At 40.1% G+C, this 18,434-nt stretch overlaps 1 protein-coding gene across 1 annotated transcript in view; it reads left to right on the plus strand.

Moving 5' to 3' along the window:
• The window catches only part of LOC117716746 (uncharacterized), a 29,136-nt gene extending 13,665 nt beyond the window's left edge, over positions 1 to 15,471 (plus strand). The window contains exons 3-4 of the mRNA XM_076942480.1: positions 10,588 to 10,695; positions 15,335 to 15,471. Coding sequence (XP_076798595.1) covers positions 10,588 to 10,695; positions 15,335 to 15,471 — 245 coding nt within the window. The remainder of the gene's footprint in view (positions 1 to 10,587; positions 10,696 to 15,334) is intronic.
• The last annotated feature ends 2,963 nt before the right edge of the window (positions 15,472 to 18,434 follow it).

Here is an 18,434-nt window from a genome sequence, read left to right on the forward strand (position 1 = left end):
GGATTGCTCAGCCTTTCTTTTTATAGAATCCACAACTACCAGGCTAGGATTGGCACTGCCTACAATGGGTTAAACCCACCCCCATTGACCAGCAATTAAGAAAATGCTCTACAGGCTTACCTATAGCTCAATCTTGTTGAAGCGTTTTCTTAATTGAAATTCCCGCCTTTCTGATTACTTTATCTTGTGTCAATTTGACATAAAACTATCCAGCACAGACATAATGGGTAAAACATTTAATTGAAAAAAAAAAAAAGATAAAATATCTTCACTAATCAGATGACTAGAATAGATATCACGGGCAGAATCTATTCATATGTTATTGTAAGGCTGTAGAAAGGAAACCCAATGTGCAGTGGTTTGAGCAAGAATTCTCCACAAGCTCACAGATTTGAATGCTTGGGTCCCAGTTGGTAGAATTGTCTCTGTGATGCAGGTAGTGTGTCATTAGAGGTCGGCTTTGAGGATTCAAAAAGTCATACCAGGTCTAGTTGCTCTCTGCCTCCATCTTCAGGACCAGATACAAGCTGTCTGTTAGTAACTGCCATGCTCCCTACCATGATGGTCAAGGATTAATCTTCTGAAACTGTAAGCAAGCTGCCCAATGATATGATTTATAAGTTACCTTAGTCATAGCGTCTCCTCACAGCAATAGAAGACAGCAGGGTTATATGCCTCGTGCAAAGCAGTAACCAATATTTTAAAGGCAGCTCCTGACCTTCTTTCTCCTATATAACTGGCTCAGCTGCCATATCAGGAATATATTATGAAGCTGGGTATGTGTGGCATAAACACATATTACACATATGTATAAGCAAGAAACTCATTCATAGGTAAGTACATAAATGTGAGAAGATACTATGGAGATAAGAACCTGGCAGTTTGGGTGGATATTTTTGAGTGACCTCTCTAATATCCAGCTACCCCTTGAAAACCCTGTCCTCTCTGGAATATTCTAATGACTCTAACTAGGGCAGAGTCTTAGAACTTGGACAGTGTCAGTATCAGAAGCCAGATCATTTTTATGGGCAGAGTAACAGCTTGTACATTACAAGACTTTTAGCAGCATCTTGATTTGTACCTTCTAAATACAAGCAGTGACTTCTCAATAGTGATAATAAAACATGCCTCCAAACACTGCCAAGTATCCCTTGAGTGAGGGATATTATCCTGCTGAGGGCCACTGCTCTAGAGAGTGATAATTGCAGAGAAGGATTTTCCTGGAAACCTTCCTACCTGCTGTCCAAAGTCTCTGACCTGAGTTCTGTTGAGGTTGAGGTCTATTTCTGAGCCTTTGATTTATTGGGATGGGTTAGGTGCTATGATGTAAAAGTCCCATGTCTCTAGCAGAGTCAAGCAGAGGTGACAATATATTAAATAATTTTCAGATGAAGAAACTTTACACCAAATTTAATGTCTCCATTCATATGGCCTCATTTCAGTATGGAATGTAGCATTATCACCTTATCTCTAGTTGAATCAGTCCGGGGTAGGTCTGTTCAAAGAACAGTTGTGCTGATTGTATGATTTATTGCTTTATTATATACTAACAGATTTATATATTAACAGCTTTATTGCTGTTTCCAGTGATGCACTGCTCTATGTGGATAATGAAGCAATCCTTTGTGTTTCTACAGAGGCAGTTATACTGGAGTGGTGTATAGAGCAATGGACACATTCAACAGTGCCAACCTTAGCCAGTACTGGATGAGGTTAAATGTGAATCTTTCGTGATAGTTCTAACAGATTCATGTTCTGCAGGGTCATATGAAACTGTCACTTTCGCTTCCAACATCCAAGCCCGGGCTATGTTCCCACAGGTGAATATACACCGCCAAAACACTTTCCCTAAGACAGAGCAACTGATCTAGAAGGTGATTGCTCACCAAGATGTTTTCTTCTTGATATTAAATGCTTTTACAGTTTATTATTAATTAATTAATTTATTCGTTCATTTATCAATTTATTTACTACATTGCTAAGATTAAACCCAGGCTTTTGTGCATTGTAGGTAACACACACTACCAGGGAGTGGCAGATCTAATCTTTGAAACTGATATTCCTAGTCAAAACATTTGGTAGCTGTCCTGCATCCTCCCAACCTTGGGTCTTTGATAAAATATGGTGACTCTGTCCTAGCGCCCACTGTCAGCAGCAGTTCTTGGGTGACACATTAGTCTGCATCACAATGATAAGAACACACACACACATGCATGCACGCACACACGCATACATAATGCTCCCTTTCTTAATTCAGTTTTATGATTTCCATTTTAGCATTGTAATGTCTTTAGTGTGTCCAGTGTAACCTTTTATCAGCCATCTTTCTTAAGTCAGCACCTTAGTTAGGAACCCAAACATTTATCAAGACTGTGTCAAAGCTGGAGACACCCCACAAACAATAAAGGTTCCGAGGCACACTTCCTTCTCAGCTTCTACCTTGTCATTTTTCCAGTGGTACAATTTCTTTGAATTAATTTCCCATTCTTTGTGTCCCAAGTCTAGATGTAATCCTTGAAATAAGAACTGAAATCTTTTAGGGCACTGCTGTGGGGAATGTGAAGAGAACACAGACTTCAGAGTGATGAATCAACTGTTTCAGTATATATAATAGATAATCAAATGTTCAAACTGAGTTCAGGCTTTGAGGGAGCTGGACTTGACACACTTGAACTTTGAACTCAAAAGATAGAGGAACAATGGAAAAACAGTACTACATGACCTCATAGAGTCAATTAAAAAATACCATGCTATTTGACAGAGATGGGCCATTGTTCTTTTAGAACTAATTGTTTCACTACTGTGAGAGTTATTTTTCTTTCTGCTCTTGTTTTAGTTTTGGTTGGGGTCTTGATAGAGTTTTATGATGCTGGAAATGGCCTCAAACTCACAATAGGGCTTAGACTAACCTTGAACTCCTCATCGTCCTATTTCTGACTCCTAAGTACTAAGATTAAAGATGTGGGTCACTACGGCTGGCCACGCCCATAAATTTTAATGCAATTTTTTTTTTTTATAGTTGCTGCTGTTTAGACATAAATAGAATTAAAGCTAGAAGTCTTTCTGAGGAGTTTGTTGTTTGACAGACCCAATTCTGTCTCTTTCTATTTAATATGGACAGCTACAAATCCTGAGTTACCACTGCACCACAGAAAGAGTGGTAGTCTAAGAACTGTTGAGATGGGCATGAATAGGAGCCCATTAAAAGTGATGGAACATGATCTGAGAGCAGAGATAGGTACGGTTCATATGATATATGTGTGATTAGATTGCTTCTTCCTCTGGGCCAACCATCCTTCCTCATCACTTCAGGTTTTCTTTCTTTTGGATATTGATCCATAGGCAGATTGAGGACATGTAAGCCCAGGGACAGTGCGAACTGAGTTGTAAGAATGAAAACATCACCAGTTTGCCAAAGGTGCTCATTATTATCCACCATGCTGTCAGTCCTGGATCCAGGAGAACAGGTAACTGTTGGTAGTTTTAAGCCATTTGGCTCAAAAGTTCAAAGGACAAAAAAAAAAAAAAAAATCACAGATGTTTGACTTATAAACCATAAGGATGAGAATCCTGCAGAATGCACCTTATGTGAATTAAGGGAGGACTAAAATGAACACGGAAAATTGAAAACTGCCTTCATTTTCTGAGCCAGCATATGCTGCAGAATAAATAAACTATGCAGGCAAAGCCCAAATCACACAAGGCTCCCATCCCTTGCCAGGCCAGGGTCTCTAAGAGAGATCTGTGTATATCGCTTGGCCAGTCAGCTGTGAGCTTGAGTCCACATGGTTTCCTGGACCTGGACTGTTACTCTATGTCTATCTCTGGACTAAAGTATCTCTAAGGACTTGGGAGAAAAACAGAAAGGAGGGGATTATCCCTCTCCCCTGAGGTTAGACAGACGGAAGAGACTGGTCAGATACTTGTGATGTATAGGAGCCTTTTGCATCTGAATTTTTCCTTTCATTATCACTAACACTATTTTCACTTACTCTCCCATGAGCTCCCTCACTATAAAGGAAAATGTTTCTCTCATCATCAGCTAATGAGGGCAGTTTGTCCCTGTAATCCCCAAAGATACCTACTCCTCCCCTAATTAATCAACAAGTATTTATGAAGGTGCTTTGACATATAATCCCATTGCCACCTCCGGGAGTCAGTTCTTCCCCTGTATGTGGCCCAGTGGAACTCTCTCTGCTTTTACTTCTATTGCATGTTGTTGAACACTGTGACCATTTCTGCTCTGCATGGTTGATCCTCTCATTATACTGAGAACTTTCAAACTTGGGGGGTTGAATATAAGTCTAATGCCTAGAATAAATCCTGGCATATTAATGGGTACTCAATAATCATTTGAAGAGTAGATGGAACAGATGAATTTGTACTTGGTGGTTCTCATTTCATCATTGCTGTGGCTGACAGAAGACATATGGGGGCCATACCTTCTACTTCCTGGGGATATTATCATGTAGCTCAGACAAGAATAAATCTAGTGGTCACTGAGATGCTGAATAGATTCACATAGTAAACACTGTAAGAGTTTGAGGGAATTAATAAATTCCGGAGGAAGTAGGCAAACGTCACAATGGCAGGATTTAAGTTGCTTTTGGAAACTGGTAGGCATGATGATATCTATATAATTGATAATAGGGACTCTTGACCATCCCAAACATCTAGTCATTTCTCCAAAGTGATTAGTAATGCAAGGCTCATGACTCTGTGAGTGCTGTCACAGATGAGCAGGCTCTTGGGAGACATATAAGTAAGAAAAAAAATCTAATTTCTGTGAGGTGAACTATCTATGTCAGTGCCCACTTAAGATAACATCTAAATCTGTGGATATTCTCACAATCATAGGTTCAGCCCCATCCTTTTTCTTTCCCCTTTTGCTATCCTGGGGAGACATGGAGGACACCTTTGACCAAACACTCTTAAAACAACCATGTGTATGCTTAAGACATGAAGGGAGCAGCTAGAAAGAATAGCACAGGGGAAAGATGGGAAATATCAAGCAGATTTAAAGAGAGTCCCTAGCTGTCCTTGCTATAACTCTCCTTGCTTTCGATAGCTGCTGTAAAATTCAAGCACACATAAGCATACTTGCTTATGCTACCATCAAGCCCAGATCTAAGGCCAGTGTTCTAGGTTAGCCTGCACCGTGACCTAAAAAGGAGGCTTTCTCCACTCTCTTTTTTTTTTCCTTATGTATGGGCCAGACCCAGTGCTTTATCACATCCTTATAAAATTTGAGTTCCATTCTATGACCTGTTAGTGATATCCATATTCACTCACCAGACCTACTATCACAGACAGACAGAATCCCTCCCTCCCTTCCTTCCTTCCTTCTTTCCTTTCTCCCTCTCTCCCCATCTTCTTCCTCTTTTCCTCTCTTCCTCTCTTCCTCTTTTCCTCTCTCTCTCTCTCTCTCTCTCTCTCTCTCTCTCTCTCTCTCTCTCTCTCTCTCGGGTCCAGTAGGTAAAATATTTATAGCAATTTTTGAGAAGGGTTTTAGAAAAGATTTTTTGGGGATTTCAAATATCTCATTAAGGGGGAAAATTATATCTTAATACTGTTCCTAGGTACCATCCACAGGATTCTGGAAAATGCTCTGAGGATCCAAGCAGGATGTAGAAAACTTTCTTCTGATTCCTCATCATGGGGTCATCGAGGTTTGCTTCAGCTGCCCTAGGAGTTGGCTATGGTGGAAAGAACTGCCATGTTTATTTTAGGAGTAGTGCTGAGCTGTGAGAAAACAAGCAATGACTTTTGCCCTGCAGGATTGAACCTCTCTTCACACCATTCAGCCCACGTTCTTCTCCAGTGTTCTCCCATAGCATAAACTGATGTTTGCTTAGTCACTTTGTAGACTGAGGAATGGGTTAATGGAAACCAGACGGAGAAAGCTTAGGAAACCAGAGTCTGGACTTAAAATAGGATACATGTCTTCTGTATAATGTTCATTTTTATGTGGTTTCCATGGTGATCATCATCTGGCAGTGATGTCAGTCATTGTTAGCAGATAGTGCTGTCTTTTAGCTAATGGGCTGAGTGAGTGAGAGGGCAGCAGGGCTTCAGAGGGAGGAGACAGAGGCAGAGCAACAAGACTTAGGAAAGAAGTGGACAGATGGCCGTAACAGTGGTATGAGTCCAAGAGTACTTGTGAATGTGTATGGATATAAAGAACAGAACCAAGAATGAAGGTCATGTAGTGAAAGGTCTGGTGGAGCACCGCTTTCCCTGGTGACCCCACTTCTCTCTTTCTTTATCTGATGGACTTCCTTCCTTTGTGTCCTCCTTGAGATACTAGTCTCAATTTCCAGAAGGAAAGGGCCTGGCAACTCATGATAAGTGGCATTGGAAATGCTGTGCTTCAGGTGGTATAATTCAGAAAGAGTTTGGTTATGCTTCATCCATACCTGGGTTTTGGTTTTTTCCTTGAAGAAAGAGCTGTCTTAAGTATTCTGGTGGCTAAGAGGATCTATGAACTTCTGGTCTTTCTATAAGTCCTAATGGAATACTGGAGAAAGAGATTTTATGTTGAGATATGGCTTCTCTAGTAGAACATTATGGAGGCGTTAACATTCTATTCCACAATAAGGAGTAGAACTTATAAGAACTTTACACAAAGCTATTGGGGTCCAACTTTGGATGTAGAATCTGGTAACACAAACTAATGGTGATTTATTATGCCATTAATTGGCACATATATTCAAGAACTATGTCTTCTTAAAGTTGCAGTTAAGATATATTCTACAGGCTATTCTCAAACTCCTGAACTTATGTGGTCTTCCTGCCTCATCTTTCTCATCTGGTGCTACAAACACATGCCATTGTTCCTGGCTCAGTGAATTCTTGAATGTTTGCTGTTAGTTGTTAGTGTCTCTAAGGCATCCAAAAAAAAAAAAAAAAAAAAAAGAAAGAAAGAAAGAAAGAAAGAAAGAAAAAGAAAAAAAAGAAAAAGAAAAAAAGAAACAGCAAAATCAAGACCCAGTCCTTGCCCTTGACTAGCTTATCACTCTGTATGCAGGCTAGTTTTTTAAATATCTGTTTGCCACACCTACAATCAACTGAGAAGACAGGCTCAATTGAAAAAAATTTTAGATCGATTTGGCCTGCGGTCGTGTCTGTAGGGATTGTCTTGATGGTTAATTGGGATAGGGAGAAGCTCCCCAAATGTGGGCATCACAGTCTCATGGGCTGGGCCCTGACCTGAGTAAGTAGCACTAACTGAGAATGAGTTGGCAGCCAGCATTCATCTCTCTCTCCTCTTCCTATGGGTGAGGTATGACCAGCTGTCTGGTACTCCTACCTTGTGACTTCACTGCAATGGTGGCCGATGACCTAGAACTGTAAGCTAAAGAAGACCCTTCCTTCCCAAAGTCGTTTTGGTCAGTGTGTTTCATTAGAGCAACAGAAATGGAACTAATGTAGCTTGTCACCAGAAAAGGGACCATAACTGGGGCGAGTGTGGCATCTACAGAAAGATCCATCCTGGCTAGAGGGTTTCCAGTTCTCTGTGTCTAGGATTAATTAACCAAGACCAAAGATACTGGAGAAAGGCGACTGTGAGCAGTAAAGCACTGAGACCAACACGTTAGACATTAGGATTCAAAAGGGGGTCTTTGGGAAAAGGACAACCATGCCTGTGTGTGTCTGTTTGTCCCAACCTACCTAATGCTGTGATCCTTTAATATGGTTCCTCTTTTGTATGGCCCCCTAGCCATGAAGCTATTTTTGTTTCTACTTTATAACTATAATTTTGCTACTGTTATGAATTGTCACATAAATATCTGATAAGCAGATGGTCTTATGAAACTCCTCTGAAAAGGTTATTTGATCTCCGAAGGGGTCATGACCCATAGGTGGAGAACTGCTGACTGAGACGAAACACTGTTGCTTCCATTGTACCACAAGGAGGTCACCTGCCAGTAAATAACAAGAGATGTGAAAATCAGTCCCTTCCCCTGCCTTCCACGAGGAAAAAGGTAGACAGAGAGACTCAGACCACAGAGACTAGCCAAACCTGGATTTAAGATCTATCAGGGTTTCTGTCATGTATTGTGGTTTTATACATCTTGTCTGGGGTGGATTCTGCAGTTTGTGGACCCTGATTATCCATAATAATCATAGTAATTAATAAAACCTTTTAAAAGAGACTTTAATCATGCTTGTGCTTTGCTTCCAAACACATAATAAAAAGGAATTACTTATAAAAGTGACAAATTTATTCCTAATTATACTATTATTTTGTTATGCAATACAAGTAAAGCAATCTTTGAAGCTGAAAAAATGTCTCACGCAGAATTAATTAGAATTGTACATGGTTTAGAATTAGGCAATTATTTTATTGATATTTCACAACTAAAACTTTAAAGAGTATCTCAAATATTTTCATTATTGCTAATAAATAGTTATTTTAAACACTTAACTTGTATGAGTTCCAAAGATAAGCTTTGGATCACTGGGGGTGGGGGGTCTTATAAGAATATATTTAATATGAGAGAAATCTTACAGGATGCTGTTTGAGTTTCACTCTGTTGCTGGGACTGATATTATGACCAAAACAACTTATAGGAGGAAAGGGTTTATTCTAGCTTACAAGATTCGGTCTGTGATTGAGGGAAGTCAGCATAGGAATTCATATCAGAACATGGAGTCCAAACAGTAGTGGAACACTGCTTGCTCGCTCACTTGGGCTCATGGTTAGCTAGCTTTCGTATCCAGCCCAGAACCATATGCTCAGGCAGTGGTGCCTCCCATAGTGGGCTGAGACCTTACATCAATTAACAATCAAGATAATTCATCACAGATATACCCATTGGGCAAACTGATCTAGTAGTACCTCAATTGATACTCCCTTCTTAGAAATCTCGAACCTGTGTCAAATTGACCACTAAAGCTCACTAGAGTCACTGGGGCCCAAATGGCCAAACTCAGGGAACTCATTTATTATAATATCCAGAAAGGAAAGGGCTGTGAGACATAGAAATGGGTTTTGATGTGTAAGTACCTCCTGCCCAGATATTTTGTGCTTATGAGGGAATGTTTTTGAATGCTTCCTGCAACTAGCTCCAGTTGAAGATCGAAGAAAAACAACTCCCAGGTGACAAAGTGATTTGCAAATTAAGATTTGCAGATTGTAAGCTGCATTTGTAGACGTCTCATCCATGCTTTTACTTTCTTTATAAAATACAATCATGCTTTCAGGTTTTAAAAGTAATACGCATACATACTGAATGTCCTTTCTACTGCCTCATGACATCACCTTCTTTATTTCTTCTTGCTGCAGAAGAAATAGCTCAGGAGTCCTGTCATGTGTTCTAAATTCTTTACACTCCTGCTTGTGAAACTTGCCTCATTTCCTTACTGTGCCTGGTCCAGAGATACCTCAAAGGCTTAGCTTTCTTTTAGACATGTGCTGTCCCACCACATAGTCAGGATTAGGTTTATAACACAAGCCCTGTGCATGGCTATTCAGAAGATACACAGAGCTCATAGCCCCTGGCCAGAATTTAGGAGCCCCTGTACTAAAAAAGGACCTATATATTAGACATCAAGATTCAAAAGGAGGTGTTTTGGAGATAGACAACCATGCCTCTGTGTCTTACCACTCAAAGCTTCTCCAGACCTCAGTTGAGTATGAATCCCTCTAGTCCATGGCTTAAAGCTCTCTGCCTGAGCAGAAGTTCTCTTTGTGTATTGAATTATTAAATACAAACATTGTTTACTGGCTATATTTTTTTCTGGGAATATAGCTGCAAAGAAAATAACTTTATAGTCAAAACAACAGGCAGTATGACCAATTGGTTTTACATTCTTAAAATAGAGAAACAAAGAAATGAAAATGAAGGAAATCCAGAGAATGAAATGAGAAAGTCTATCTGGTTCTGTGTCAAAAGGCCTGGAGAGACAGAATAAGAAAAGGACCACAGGGTCCTGGAGCTGGGGTTATAGGTCAGTGGATAAAGTCCTTGTCAATCAAGCATGAGGACAAGAGTTCTGATACCCACCTAGAACCCATGTAAAGCTGGATAGGTGCTGCAGCCTGCCTGTAATCCTAACACTCAGAAGGTGGAGACAGGAATTCACAGAGCAAGCTGACTAGGTATACTAGCCATGTGAATGAGCTCTAGGTTCAAATGAAAGAGCCTGCCTCAGTGAATAAGATAGATAGAATAATCACAGGATATTCCTGATGTCAATCTCAAACTTCCTCACGCATGTATTCTTGTACACTCAGGTATGCCAGTAAGCCCTCAGACACACAACGGACTGCAAGGTCTCAGAGTCCCCTGAGGGCAGGGGCACTGTGTTTGCTACCTCATCTCTACTTTGAGGCACATTCCTTAATTACTCTGCCCCTTGGATCTCAGTTTCCACAAGTGTGGCACATGTTAGTTAATTCACTCACCCTTTTGGGGCACTTCTCTCTCAACAGAAGCATAAACACAGTGAGCTCTGAGCAGCCGAAATAACGCCAGTGTTCTTCAGTCTTCCATGGCAGCTTGCTCAATCATCTCAGCTCTCTTGCGGCTCAGATTTGCTACCTAATATTTAACCTAAACCGTTTCTCTGCTTTTGTTTTAGATCATCATCACTTGTGCAGTTCTATCAATCTACCTATGCATTTCTACACCACCTCTCACCAGAGTGCTTGCCTCCTGTTCTCCCTAAGCAATGAGGTTAATATTGAAGGTAAAATCCATTTCATAGAGATAATGTACTATAGACCTTTCAGGAGAGCTCTCTATGATAATGAGGAATGAGTTACCATGCTGAGGTTGTTTAAATGTCATTTATTTTAACAAGTGACACTCTGAATTTATTTAAAGTTGACTACAATGAAGGAAGGGTGGAGAGTTTTAAAGTTTCATGAGATGATAACAGAACCGCAAAGCAAGGAAGCCTGGAAGACAGTGCAGAAAGAATAGCAATTGTCATCACAAGGTCCAAGAGAGCACTAGGGGTTGGTAGAGTGCTCCCACAGCTTGGCAGATACTGCAGAGATGTTACTAGGATACTACTGGTTTGGTTAGCCCTCTTTTCCTTTTTTTTTTTAATTGTACCCCCTCCTCTTCTCTCTCTTGCTGTGTGTGTGTTCTTGTTTGTGCACAGGTATTCTAGCAGGTGCAAGTGTTCAGGTGACTGGGAGACACAGGTATTCTAGCAGGTGCAAGTGTTCAGGTGACTGGGAGACACAGGTGTTCTAGCAGGCACAAGTGTCCAAGCAACTGGGAGAGAGTGTCAACCTTCTCTTTCTCCTCTAATTGCACATTTTAAGCCCTCCCACCAGCACTCAAGGTCACAGAGGCCTGACGCTATGGGCAGTAGGTTATTCCTGCTGACCAATTTGATTATGAAAGTGTTTGGCTTTATGAGACTGAAAACCATTTCAGGTGTGTTATCATCTCTCTCCTCCAAAAGGAACTTGCAAAGTTAAACATGTGATTTTGTTGTTGAAATGTTTTGGGGGCTAGGTGGCATGTGAACAGCAGAGTCTGTGGAGTAAATATGGGGAGAGAAGGAGGTATAGTCATTTAAAAAATAGAATAGCATAACAATCTTTTATCATAAATAATAGACACTAGGGGGAAAGGGTTGGGAAGACATGAAGGCTGCTGCATCTTGGAAGGTACAGAGCAATGAGCCTCTTCTAGATGTAGAAGGATGGGATGAAACTGCTCGAGGTAGGGACTTTGCAATGTCCTTGGTCTCTGTTTATTGTTTCTTCTTCTTCTTTTTCTTCTTCTTCCTCTTCCTCCTCCTCCTCCTCTTCCTCCTCCTCTTCCTCCTCCTCCTCTTCCTCCTCCTCTTCCTCCTCCTCTTCCTCCTCCTCCTCCTCCTCCTCCTCCTCCTCCTCCTCCTCCTCCTCCTCCTCCTCCTCCTCCTCCTCCTCCTCCTCTTCTTCTTCTTCTTCTTCTTCTTCTTCTTCTTCTTCTTCTTCTTCTTCTTCTTCTTCTTCTTCTTCTTCTTCTTCTCCTTCTTCTTCTTCTTCTTCTTCTTCTCATGTATGTATTTATTATGTATACAGTTCTGCATGCATTTTTGCCTGCAGGCCAGAAGAGGGCACCAGATCTCATTAGAGATAGTTGTGTGCCACCATGTGGGTACTGGAAATTGAACTCAGGACCTCTGGAAGAGCAGACAGTGCTCTTAACCTCTGAGCCATCTCTCAAACCCCTTATTGTATCTTTGTAGCACTCTCTCAGATGAGCATTCTCCCTAGCTTCTCTTATATGCATATTGGGCAGGAAAGGGAGGAAGCCTGTCAATATTCCAAGTTGAATCATTTTAAGCACTCTCAGGCACACAGAGTGAGAAGGCACTGGTAAATTGTCCTCTCATATTCCTAGGGAGGAGAATCTGATTGGATCAGACACTGCACTTGGTTTTGATCAGTGCCCATTGTAGGGATAGGACAGATATATTGCACTGAACTCTATTAGTATGTGTAATTAGTATATCTGAGTAGTGTACATTGTATGCATGTATAGAAATAACAGACAACCTCATTAATAAATAACATTCATTTGTTAATAGTTAAGAGTCTACCATCAGAGCTTTCTAATGCACCTTTCCCATGTCCTCATAACCTATGGTTAAAAAAAAAAAAAGCAGCTGGATCTACCTACTGGTAGTGATTAATAATAAACCAGCATTTAAATACTATAGAACCTATTCCTGGTCCAGGCACTTATCATGAATCATGAAAATTACTATCTATATTGATGCATGGATCCTAAAACTTAGTGTTTCTCCAAAACATCAACAACAGCAGCAGCAGCAGCAGCAGCAGCAACAACAACAACAACACAATGAAACAAAACAAAAGAAGTGAATGTGGAAAAATGACTTGTAGGGAGAAGGGGGTGGTGATAGGGATAGAAGGAAGATTATATTTGGTAGGCATGGTCATGGAAGTTACAATGCATTTTATACACAAATCTAATTGTTAAAGAATACATTCAATAAATATTATTTTTATTTGTGTGTGGCTCACTGAATATAGTGAGGCCACATTCAATAAGAACACACACAATAGGAAATAGAAAGGCACTTTTGGAGAAGGGACTCACAAAGAAGGCATGGAGGATGGGAGGAAAATGGAAGCAGCATCGCTACTAAAATCCATCAGATAGATGCACAAAGCTGTCAATGAACTTTAAAAGGTCATAAACACCCCCAGAAGTAAAATCTGTGGGCTTTGGGGGCTTTTTCTTGTGAATGAAGGAGTTATTTCTTTTTCTTTGGAAATAGTCATTCTGATCTGGGTCAATAGCAGGAACTATTTCACTATTTCACTCTCTCTCTCTCTCTTTCTCTCTCTCTCTCTCTCTGGAATATTGATCACTTTACTTTCTCTCTCTGTTTTTATTGGATATTTTATTTATATATATTTTGAATGTTATCCCCTTTCCTGATTTTCCTTCCAGAATCTCCCCATTCCATCCTCTATGCCCCTGCTTCTATGAGGGTGCTCACACACCCACCTACCTCCCCGCCCTGGCATTCCCTATACTACAGCATATAGCCTTCCCAGGACCAATGGTCTCTCTCCCCATTGATGTCCAACAGTGTTATCCTCTGCTACGTTATCGGCTGGAGCCATGGAACTATATCTTTTTAACCAGAAAACTTTAGAGCTTTCATCAACTTGAGTTCAGTATCATCTATGGTTTTGTCTTAGGGATGGGAAATGGTTTCCCAATCTATGTAAAATGCCACATGAGTTTGGGTGATTTTTATGAAGACTTAGATCATAATAACATTTTTAAAAGTTAAATAAGTTATTTTCTTTTCACTCCAATCAATTTCCTTATTCAAACATTTAAAATAATTATAGGCTACAGGTAAATTATAGATCATACACATGCTAAATTATAACCCATCTACACCAATTAATATTTATTGAGCAATGAATGGGCAAAATACACTAACTTGAGGATTCAAGACCTGAGTGTAATTAAGAACTTCGGCTGGGAAAGATTATAGCTACATCTTCCCAAACACCCCTCCCTCCTCTCCCCAGTGTCTGCCAAGGGAAATGTAAGGATAATATGCTAACCCTTAGCTTAGCTCTGAAGTTGTTTACACAGGGAAAAAATCAATTACTTTAAATATTTTAAATCTTATTTCCTAGTAACTAACCAATGACAGTTTATGATGGTCTTAAAAGCCAGGCAAAGGAATCAAATTAAATTTTATTTATTTATTTTTTCCCTTCCCAAGGGCCTGGTGTGGGTCTCTCATGGGCAGACATAAAGCATACTGTGGGAACCAGTACACTTTAGAGCTCATGAGATTCCACTGTGCTCCACAGATTAGAAACTATTCTATTCAGTACTGCTGATGCTGTGGTAAGCTTAAGCCGGAAGGGCTATGATGGGGCAGAAAATAGAAATCACAGTGTATCAGTGGCTTTGCAAATTGATTGCGAGTAAAGCTGAAAAACAACGTTGAACTGATTATAACGCATTTTGATCCAGAACATAAGATTTGGGGCAGATATGTACTTATAAGAATTAATACAATCATGCAGGGAGATAGGATGGTGTCTATAAATGCTGAATCTACCGATCCCCGAGATAATTTCTCTTCACAAGAACAACAACTAAGCTTAAGAGTTTACAGCTTCTCCTACTCCAGCCGATAATGTAGCAGGAAAAAAGCAGGAAACAGAGAGTTTTGAGAGCTCAAGGTTGTCTGCATCAGACCTGATGGAACTGGAGACTTAGGTAGAAAACTCACTGAGCATCAAAGTAACCTGCCCAAGAAGAGGAGACATCATTTCCTGGCCAGTATCAGAGACACCTCTTGCCTGACTAGTAAATGTGAGTGCATAACCAACTTCCCAGGAGATTTCCATTTCATAGCTGCCTGCATTTGAATGATGATCTTTGTCTTCCTATGCAGCCATCAGTTCACACAAGGAGTTAGGGACTAATATCTGTGATGAATGAATACACCTCCAGGCTGGGTATGTTAGTGTCAGAGAAGTCTTCTATATTCTGTGTTCTACCCCATTGAGTCCCACCACAGATACAGCCTCTTTGAGTGATTTTCACATCCCAATTTTTGTTCTGTAGGATTTTGTTTTTTTTTTGTTTGTTTGTTTGTTTGTTTCGTTGGTTGTTTTTGCCTTTAACTCTCCTAGGTACCCAGTGAGAGGCATTGTGTGATTTATGTGTTCACACAGACAGAGAACAGGTGAGCTTTAAGATTCCCCAGTTACAGGACAATGATTTGATGTCCATGTGAAAGGCAGTGCCATAACTCTGGGAGATGACTGGAACAAAGTCCACAGCTCACGCACATTAATATTCTTGTTTCCTAGAACCGGGTCCATGGTGCTGGCAGAATCCAGGCGGAACCAATCTTCAAAGCATCTGCTTCCATTGTCCTCCCCATCTCATCCTAACCACATCCCTGGCCTTTATTTCTTTCCCACAATGTGAGGGCAATAAAGATTAACCTATCTACTTAAGTTTTGTAATTACAGTTATATATAAAAGACTCGGTAATGTTCTTTTTTATAAAAAAGAAAATGTTCAATGCATGATATTTAAAACAGACATAAAGATGTAACAGGTTATCCTTTTAAGAAAATTCCTTTGCTGGCATTCTAGATAGTGGTCTGTTATTATCCTTCTTTGACCTCTAACTCAGGCACACCCCACACCAACAACCTTTGAGTGCTGGCAATCACCCTTGTCAAGTCTCTACGTATGAAATGGAATGAAAATATGCCACTTAAGTTCTCTTAGATACTAAAGGGATACTAAAGATGAGACAAGGGGGTGGGGTGGGGGGTATAAGCCAACTAGGCTTTGTCTCTTTAAAAGAAAATTGAAGGCAGGTCCCAGGCATAATGTCTGTAATCCACATTTTGGAATCAGAAAATCATGTTTGTGCTTAGTAGACTGCATCCCAGCTTGTTTAAATGGATGCAGTATTTCCTGTTCACTTCCTAACTGGAACTGTTGGGTGTGCTGCTGTTTTGTAGTAGAAAAGGCACATTTGAATCCAAGGAAATGCTCACAATTTAATGGGAGATAAAGGGATCAGATGCAACTCACACACACAATAAACAGAATGAGAGGCGACAGACTTGTAATGTGTCTTTAATGTAATCACAACTATATTCCAAGGGTGAAGGTGTGATCTCAGTGTAGATGGATGTGCCTGGCTTTCTTATTTGCAATCATCATTAGTGAGCTGTGTGCACCCTGTGGAAGTGGGAATCTGCCCTGCCCGGTGGAAATCTAATACCCCCTAATGAAATGAGAGGACATCAATTGTGACAGAAGTAACTGGACTGAGTCAGACCACCCAGTCAGTCGAGTGACCTGACATCCAGTGGTCAATACCAAAGACTCTAAAATCTGCTACTGATTAGGAACAGCACCTTTCAATGTCCCTAGAACACTTGTGTTCCAATAATACCAACTGCTGCTCTAGGGACCCCATACACAGGTATATCTTGAATGAGTGCTTGGGGTTGTCTCCTGCATATTTGATTTATCAAGTGGATTTTATTTTTACTCCTATCTGCAAGGGAGGGAGAGTTATTTACATTGTAAAGAATGCTAGCTTGTGTTGTTTACTCTGCTGGATTAGCTCATTGTTTTATCTCTTTCTCATCACAGTTTCTTACTCCTCTCCTAGTGATTTGTGTCCGAGGTTTATTTTCTCCAGCAAATTGTGAGCTTTCTTGATTTTTAGGTCTGGTGTGTAATCAGTTCTATAATCCCTCCTTGCAACTCAGCACAAGACCTGGCAAAAAAGCAACTGGAGTTGTGTTCAATGAAGTGAATTGAAACTTCTCTTAAACCTGTAAACAGGACGGTGCCTCTGGATAAGAGTTTGTACATGAATTAAATGAGTTAGCTTTTGCTTAAAATTGTTTCTCCTCCTGTGTCAGGTGAAATCATCCTCTAATTTCTTTCCCAGAAGGGCAAACTAGCAAAATCTTCTCTTGCCAGACTTCTGACTGTTTATAAATAAGTTATGAGGTTACCAAACTTCACTAACATTTCAAATTCCTTAATAAAGTATAGTTATGATTAGGCTTAGGCTATCCTTATCTAAACTTATTAACATGACCCAGATAGTTTGAAAATCAGTGCTATATATTTGAATTTTAGGAAGTAATAACTGAGTCCCCTTCACATTTTGCAACTTATATAATTGTAAATTGACACAACTTAGGATCATCTGGGAAGAGAGTTTCAATGAGGAATTTTCTGAATTAGATTGCCCTGAGAGGGATTGTCTTAATTAAATCAATGTTGAAAGACTCAGTATACTCTGGGTGGCATCATTCCCTAGGCAGGGTCTTGAGCCATATACTAGTGGTGAAATCAAGTAAAGCATAGGAGCATACATTCGTCTGTGTGTGTGATGTGACTGAATGTTTGAAGTTCTTGTCTTGGCTTCCCCACAAGGATGACCTGTGGTTTGTTAGCTAAAGTAAATCCATTTTTCCCCAGTTGTTCCTTGTCAGGCTATATTATGACAAGCACATAAAGAAAATCAGAATAGGTAGCTTTGGATAAAAGGCAACTTTGAATATATCAGCCACATGAAGATTAAGATATTTAAAATGGCACCTATGATGCTCATCTAGTAGTGTTATTTTGAAATTGATGAAGTGGTTGGTGTCAAAGTCTCTTCGAGACTGAACTGCTACACATAAACAGAAAGGATTGTGGGAACTAAAGGTGTCAAGGGCCAGAAGTGCTAATGGTTCTGTAACAATAAATCAAGGGACAGGAGTCTCACAATTAACCTGGTGTGTTTATTTTAGGGATGAAATGCACTTGAGCAACACTAGCAAGCCCATGAGGCAGTTTCAGAAGAGGCCTAATTACCACAATATTCTGAAGTTCTTAGGGAAGAGAATGTTAATATTGATAAGGGAATTGAGTTCTCAAGAATATCTCAAAGACAGTCCAAGTGAATGAAGTAAAATGCAAGGGGAGGAGAACATTCAGAATTATCTAGCCTTTTGTGTCAGGCTTTTCCCATAGAATCCTGGGAAGTAAGGTTTACAACAAAGACAGGGAATAAATAAAGAACAAAGGAGAAATGCAGCTATTGAAATCTCTATGAGACTGTGCGATAAGGTACCCTGTTCTGGTTTTCCTGTAACAAAATATAACTCAAAGGCAAATAGAGGTCATGAAATGGAGTAGTCTGGAATACAATTCAAGGTGTAAAAGATGTAGCTGTCTTTGCTCACACTGAGGGTTTCCTGTGCCAGTTGGAGCTTGGTGAGAGCCAAATATCTGTTCTAGTAGTATCAGAAGAGGTATATGGAAGCAACAATGGACCAATGACTGTGGCACAAGAGCACTACTTTCTACACTGGGCATTGCATCTAACTTGATGACAGCAAGTAGCAAAAGATGCTTTTACACAAGGGGTAAGAAACA

This window comes from Arvicanthis niloticus, chromosome 11 (genome assembly GCF_011762505.2).
Source record: "Arvicanthis niloticus isolate mArvNil1 chromosome 11, mArvNil1.pat.X, whole genome shotgun sequence".
In the NCBI taxonomy this organism is placed as follows: domain Eukaryota; kingdom Metazoa; phylum Chordata; class Mammalia; order Rodentia; family Muridae; genus Arvicanthis; species Arvicanthis niloticus.